Here is a 7,720-nt window from a genome sequence, read left to right as displayed (position 1 = left end):
TTATCATTATTATTATTATTATTATTATTATTTCTTAATTTGCTACAGGGCACACGCACTCACCAGAGAAAGGAAAAGAAAGTGAGAAAGCAAGCTTCTAGGTCTGGCACTTGAACCATGGTCAATCTTGTAGGAGTCCAGCACCTTAACTGCCATGCCACTTACTGGTCCACAAGCTGGTTTTTAAACCATTTATAGCTTGAAATCTGGTTGTAGTGGGGATACTTTCACCACAAAAATTGGCAAGTACTATGAATAAGTGTTTTTTTCCCTTCGAACAAACTGGTTTACTAGTCTGCTACTGCCTCCATGCTGTTCTGGTCTAGTCACAGGGTTCTGCCAGAGGCAGGAAGAGCATTAAGTTAGAGAACTTCAAACCAAAGCCCATTTACAGCAGTCCTCCAGAAACTCGGCTCTTACAAGGGGAGTAAGGGTAGCCCTTTCAGAGACCAGAAGTGGGACCGTGTCTGGTGGCACTCAGCAAACTGTGGCCACAAGCCAGACTTCCGTAGGGAGGACAGCCCAGCTGTCCCCTTCCCTGCAGTTGGCTTCTCCAGCTGCCTGGCTATTGCAGTCGCAGGAAGTGGGCAGAGAAGATATGCTAGGATTAAGGATCACAAACATGAGACCAAAATGAACGTGGTCTGAGTGCGTGGTCTGAGTGCTGACCTGACGTGGTGGGGCAAGTACTCTACCCACCAGTTGTATGCCCCAGTCCTTAGATGAGTAGCCTCTGAGGTATAGACAGAGAGAAACTGGGTCATCTGGAAACCCCAAAAGACTCCCCTTCAGGTTCTCCTCATTATCCTTTATCTTGTAGGGAATAAGACCCCAGGAAGCCTGCAGCTGGCTTTTGCTGTCCCCTGACTTCTCTGGGCAGGTAGCTGAGGGTAGCTTTATATCACATCCTTAGCAAGTAGGCCCAGTTGTCTGCACAGACTTGTTGTGGGTATCCTGTTTGGCCCACGTATCGCTCTCTATAGTTGAAGTCTTGGGTTACCCCAAGCCCTGAGTTTCTCTCAGGTATGCCTTCCTCGGAAGGTAGTGGGGCCGCTCTTGCATGGGTTAGAGACATGCACACGTGCTTCATTTCCTTGGGTTTCTCATGAAGACATGGTGTTCTGTGGTGTCGTGCTCTTGGCCTGACCTGCTGCCTCTCCCTCTCCCCCCAGCCTGCCTTTTCACCTTGTCTCTGGATGGAGCAGGACCTCTGACTTCCCTGGCTGTTGGTGACACCATCTCCTTACTGTGTGCAAGTTTCAGAAAAGGAATTCACTTACTCAGAGTGGACTACAGCCGAGGGCTGGAACTGCGGGAAGTGGCAGCATTCTGAGGCCAAGAGGTGTTCACTGGATCATGTCAAACTGTGGCTTCTCCTTTCTTAGTATGTCTTTGTGTCTTTTCACAGGGTCTTGTGGAGTTGGTCATCTTGCTTAGGTTTCACTTAGAAGGTCTTCAGTGTTAGGAGTCAGCTGAAGTCTAGTGGTTCAAAGCCAGGTAAAGAAACATGGACTAAACGTAGGTTCTCAGTCTAGATAGACTAAGTTTAAATGCAATTTTGTTGTTTGTTTGTTTGTTTGTTTAATTTGCTGTAGGGCATGTGTGCTCACAGAGACAGACAGAAGGCACCCACAGAGGGGGATGACCACTGCAATCACTTCTCCATCCTCCTCTCAGAATTTTGGGCATGCATGTGCCCGGTATGTTTTTCAAGCTGCCAGGTCCAGGACTCGAGCCATACAGTCAGTCATGTGGGATCCAGCACCTTAACCACCACACCACCTGGCTGGCCCCAAATAGGTTGTTTTCCCCTCAAAAGCTCACTCTGAGAAAAAAATGTATCAATCCAAATGATGCCCTGTACTGTGAGAATGGTAGGCCTCTGTGGGGATCAGAACATGGTATGAGTCCAGTGAGCTGGCCTTTTCCAGGCCTCCCCTTGACAAAAGAAAAAAAGGCAGTGGGGCAGGAAACTCTTTTGGTTACCTCAGAAGTAATGGAGATGGGAAAGAATAACGCACCTCCATAGATGAAATGGGTGTAGACCTAGAGATTAAGCTACAATCACTGTTCCCCAATGCCTCAGCGAAGTGAAGAATCAGTTAGGACAAGAAAACAACACCCTTGGCTTCTACTCAGAGTGGTAGCGGGTGGGAGGCCGTGAGTCCTGGCTGTTCTGGGTACGCCCTAGGCCAGTGCCGCTGAGGTTGTATGAACAGAAGCCCTGAGAGGGCTTGAAGTGGCTGCCATGCACAGGGCATTGCCCAGAATTGTAGGCTGTTGCCTCTGTTTTAAGGATAAGAGAACAGAGAGGTTCACAAACTAAGGCTAAAAAGATTTCATTGTAATTAAAAAAAAAAAAAAGAATTGCCAGAGGGTGCATGTGCTCTCCAGAGAGAGACAGACAGACAGAGAGGGAGAAAGCACCTCCCTGCATTGGGTGTGGTCTCACTGCAGTCCCTTCTTCATTCCTTCATCTTTTGGCATGTACACACATGCATTTGGCATGGTTTTCAAGTCACAGGGCTGAGGTTAGAACCTCACAGTTGGCCATGTGGGATTTGGCTCCCTCACCCACCAGGCCATGGGGCCAGCCCTTCATTTACAATTTTAATATTTGTATGTAATTTACATACATTCAGTTGTATGTAAATAAAACATTATACATACACACACACATATATATATACACACTTACAAGCACACACACACACACATACATACATACATGCCTGGCATACTCAAGGATCCCTGAGCATAAACCAAATATATATATATAATCTCCAGAGCAAGGCAAAGGGAATTTCTGAATTAACAACAGAACATATAGAAAAAAAAGCAGACGAGTAGAGTCAGCTGTGCCCTAACCATGAGCCCCCAAGTAAGGAGGGGCAGGTCCCCAGTCCTACCTATGTGGCCCCTGGGAGTCAGTTCCTACCTAGTGCTCACTAGTGCATTTTCCTTCAGGAAAAATAATCTCCTGCCTTCTTCTAAGCCCATGCATATGGCACCTGAGACCTGGAGATTCCCTTTCTGATAAGTCCCAGCCAAAGAATGAGTTTGCATTTGTCTTCTCTGACCTCTGCCCATCCCTAACATTGTGGCTCAAGCCATCTTCCTTGTTTACCTCCTGCTCCTCTTTAGGCCCAATTCTTCCCCGACACTGTCTACAGGGACAGAGAAAAAAGCTGTCTTTAAACTAGTACAATCAGACCTGAGTTTAATCTCCACTTCTCCATTCAGTTGGACGATCTTGGGCAAATTATAAAATCTCACTTGTAATATGAGGCTCATAATGATACCTCTCTCTCAGCTGTTCTAAGGACTGCACATAGTGATATTAGATGCCAAGCAAGGTGGTAGGTGCAGACAAATGGTAGCCATAATTATCTGTTGCCTTTGCCAGATGAAATGCTCTGTCTTCTACACTAAAGCTTTACCATGCCTTATCTTTTTTTTTATTTACTTATTCATTCTATGAGCAAGAGAGAGAGAGAAAGAGAGAGAACCCTCAATAGGGTCTTTTTTTTTTTTTTAAGAGATTTTTGCTTTAGGGCATGTGCACTTGCCAGAGCCAGAGACAGAGACAGTAAGAGGGAAAGTGAGAAATCACCCCCTACGGGGAATGACCACACCACAATCCCTTCTTCTCTATTCTCTCAAGATCTTGGGCACACATGGACACATACCCAGTGTGTTTTAAGCCACTGGGTCCGGGACTCAAACTGCAATCATCCATGTGGGAGTTCAGCGATGTAACTGCAATGTCATATGCTGGCCCCCCTCAATAGGGTCTTCGGGGTGCCATCTACTCCCAGCCTCAGCCAACGCTGGATCATGGACACATGTGCCCGGCATATTCAGGGAGGGTTCCAAACATGGTCCCAGAACCTTCCCATGTGGCTCAGATTCTCAGAGTATCACATTTTACTACTGTGGCACCATCGAGCCCTTTACTTTTTCATCCATTCCATAGATCTTTTTTTAATATGTTAGTCATTGTTTGACTTTCCTTTGATTCCTTAAGTTAGGGATCTGTGCACTCTGGAAGAAGAACAGAGCAGTGCTAGAGGAAGCCAAGCACCTACAGAGGACCAAGTACCATTAGTCTAGCTACAACTCTTATTATTCTGATTTCATGGATGAGGAAACTGAGGGTCATTGACAAGCAGTACTTTGCCCACATGTAGGAAGGGGAAGAACTGCAGTTTGAATCTGGGTCTGCCTGACTCAAAGCCAGAACATTTTCCTTTGAACTCTTTTGTCTTCATGATGTCACAGAGTTTCACTGTTTGTTTTAGAAATTCATAGACCATGACGTTGTTTGTGTGTTTTCAAAACTAGTTATTAACTTTTTGGCTCCGAAGACATCCGCTGGCCAAGTGCCTGAGGGCAGGAGACCAGGGCAGGCATCATCCCAGGGAAAGTCCTGAGTGTGCTGGATGGCTACTGCAGCAGCTGACAGTTTCTCCTGGGAGAAAGAAAGGCAGCATGTAGACAAGTCCACGGGAGTGGGCTGGGAAAGGAGCCCGGGGAAGCGGGGCGGGCTCCTGTGGGAGGGACAGTACTCCTGGGAAAATCGTAGGCTCTGACGGGTTAGCAGGGTTCTACTACCAGCAAAATCTTTTCCCCTAAACCCTACTTGTGTGCTTGAAGTCCAAACTCTTTATCTGTGCACTTTAAGTAGAAAATAGACCAATAGGGACCAGCAGGTGGCATGGTGGTTGAGGCACTGGACATTCACACATGGCTGACCATGGTTTGAGTCTTAGACCTGGCGGCTTGCTTTCGCATTCTGTGTGTGTGTGTGTGTGTGTGTGTGTGTGTGTATGCGCGCACCCACTCTCTGGTCAAATTAAAATGAATGAATGAATAAATAAAATTAAATCATTCTTAAAAAAAGAAAACACTAATTATAATTTTTTTTTAAGTTTATTCATTCTACAAAACAGGGAGCACTCCTGACAGGGTCTTGATGCCATGATCTATCTCTAGTTTCAGTCAGTCCTGGATCATGGGCATGTGCATGCCTGGACTACTCAGGGATCTCTGAGCACAAACCAGCAACCTTTCCAGGTGGGTTTTCGTCACAGAGCATCATGTCTTATCATGGTGCCACTGTCCACACCTCACATAAGGACTCATTTTTCCTTAAATTTTTGCTGTAGGGCAATGCCAGAGAGAGAGAAAGAGAAAGTGAGAAATCATCCTCCGGGGGGATGGCCATGCTGCAGTCCCTTCTACATTCTCCTCTCTGGATTTTAGACATGCATGCACATGCACCTGGAATGAGTTTTAAGCAGCTTGAAACTCATACCAGGTACATATGCGTGTGTTGCCCAAAATCCCAAGAGGAGACTAGAGGAGAAGGGATTGTGGCATGGCCATGCCCCCGGGGGGTGATTTCTCCCTTTCTGTCTCTTTGTCTCTCTGGCAAGCACATACATCCTATAGCAAAAATCTCTCAAAAAAAGAATAGATAAATATAAATAAAATAATTTTTAAAAAGTGATGGAGCCTTTGGGCAATGATGGATTAGGGAAAGTTCCCATAGCTGGTGGGTTCATAAGCAGAGGAAGTGAGAGCAGAGACACAGACATACAAGATCTTGCTCTCTCCCCCCACATGATGCCCTGTGCTGCCTTGGACTCTGCAAGGAGCCCCACCAACAAGATACCAGATGAAGCCCCTTGCCCTTGGACCTCCAAAACCGTGAACTATGTGAACCTCTGTTCTTTATAAATTACCTACTCTGTGATATTTAGTTATTCTAAGGAACAGAACAAACTAAAAACAAGTGGTGATTACTACTAGCCTTCATTTTGATATAGGAGTTCTCAGCCAAGTAGAACTTAGGTCACTTGTTTTTAATCTTTGGACACTAAGAAAAATCAATTGTTAGGGTTTAGATGATAGGTTGTCCCCGCAAAGGTTCATGTTTTCAAATTTGGATGTCCCCTTGGGACCAGCAGTTAGCGTAATGGCTATGTCTCTGGACTCCCATGTAGTCAACTGTGGTTCTAGTCCCAGACCCGGTGGCTTAAACTCACACGCACAGAGTGCGTGCGCGTGCGTGCCCAAGATCCCAAGAGGAGAATGGAGGAGAAAGGATTGCAGTGTGGCCACCCCCCCCCGGGGGGTGATTTATCGCTTTCTACTGTCTCTTTCTGTCTTTCTGGCGAGCGCACGTGCCCTATAGCAAAAACCTCTCCAAAAAAAAAAAGAAAAAAAGAAAGAAAGAAATTTGGATATCCCCTAAAAATTCACAGTTTGGGACTTGATTGTCTTGTAGGAGTATTACGTGGAAACTTCATTCCTCCTTGGTGTCCCGGCTGGAGCCGTTAGGTGTGATAAAGCTATTAGGAAAGGGCCTCTATGACTGAGTTCTGGTGGGTTTGTAAGGAGAGGAAATGAGGCTGGAAGAGCCCACATGGATACAGACCATCCTCTGCTCTAAGTTTGGCCTCCTGCCATATTGTGATGCCTTGGAACTTCCCAGCCACTAGAGTTGTGCATCAATAAACCTCTAGTTCTTTATAATTCACTCAGTCTCAGGTTTTTGCCACAGGGTACATGCACTTGCTGGAGAGACAGAAAGAGACAGTGAAGGGAAAGTGAGAAATCACCTCACCCCCTGGGAGAGGTTATGGCCATGCTGCAATCAAATCCTCCATTGTCCTGGGTTTGGGGCTTGCATGCATGTGCATCTGATGTGAGTTTCAAGCCACCAGGTCTAGGACTCGAACCTTAGTCGGCCACCTGGGAGTCCAGCGTCTTAATTACTACACTACCGGCTGGCCCCCAGTCTCAGGTATTTCTGTTAGCAATGCAATAATGGAGTAAAACAGGAACTTCGCTATTTCTGAGTGGCCTTTTGAAAACATATTTATTAAAAAGCACCTTCATCATTGAAAACGTGGTAGACTGCTAGTTGTCCTGAAACTGGCACATCTCGGGCACAGCTGCCCAGCTAAGACAACACTCCCATCTAGACATGCCGTGAGAATACGTTCTTGTCAGCAGATTGTGAGTGAAGTGATGTGTGAGACTTCCACCTTATTAGCTTGAAAAGGATGTGCTTGTCCAGGGCTACCCCACCCCACTAGCTGGGACACAGCCCGCCAATGACAGCTTCAACTATCCAGATGAGGACAAGATGATGGGACAGCAAGAGGGCAGTAAGTGGGGATCCCGAACAATCTTGAGAGCTGAGCTATCCCACCTGCTGACTGGCTGGACTGTTAGCTGAAAGGGAAATGAACTTCACTCTTTTTACAATACTATGTCATTTTTAAACTTTTAATTCAAGTATAGTAATTATACAGGATGCCCTGTGGCCTTGTGGTTAAAAGTCAAATCCTATATGGCTAACTGTGCAGTTCAAGTCCTGGCCTGGCATCTTGAAAAACATGCTGGCCACTTGCGTGCTTGCCCGAAGTCCTGACAGGATGGAGAAATAAAGAGGAACGGATTGTGGTGTGACTACATCCACTGGGAGGTGGTTTCTCCCTCCTCTCTATCTTTCTCTGGCGAGCACATGTATCCTCTGACACATTTTAAATGTGTAAAGAATTACTTTATTTTATTTATTATTATTCTTTCACATGAGTTCACCATGTGAAAGAGCATATATATATATATATATATATATATATATATATATATATATATATATATATATATATATATATATATATATATATATATATATATATATATA

At 45.5% G+C, this 7,720-nt stretch overlaps 1 protein-coding gene across 5 annotated transcripts in view; it reads left to right on the top strand.

Annotated features, from left to right (window-relative positions):
• Positions 1–7,720, top strand: part of LOC102481336 (E3 ubiquitin-protein ligase RNF183) — a 54,293-nt gene that overhangs the window by 26,966 nt on the left and 19,607 nt on the right. Inside the window, exon 11 of one of the 5 annotated variants that reach the window (XM_006142758.1) lies at positions 1,173–1,621. The exons of the other annotated variants lie outside the window; for them this stretch is intronic. Coding sequence (XP_006142820.1) covers positions 1,173–1,333 — 161 coding nt within the window. The 3' untranslated portion in view covers positions 1,334–1,621. Of the gene's footprint in view, positions 1–1,172; positions 1,622–7,720 lie in introns of those variants that run through there. 5 annotated transcript variants of the gene reach the window in all.

This window comes from Tupaia chinensis, unplaced genomic scaffold (assembly GCF_000334495.1).
Source record: "Tupaia chinensis unplaced genomic scaffold, TupChi_1.0 Scaffold000081_1, whole genome shotgun sequence".
NCBI lineage: Eukaryota > Metazoa > Chordata > Mammalia > Scandentia > Tupaiidae > Tupaia > Tupaia belangeri.
This window is presented reverse-complemented; position numbering and strand designations above follow the sequence as displayed.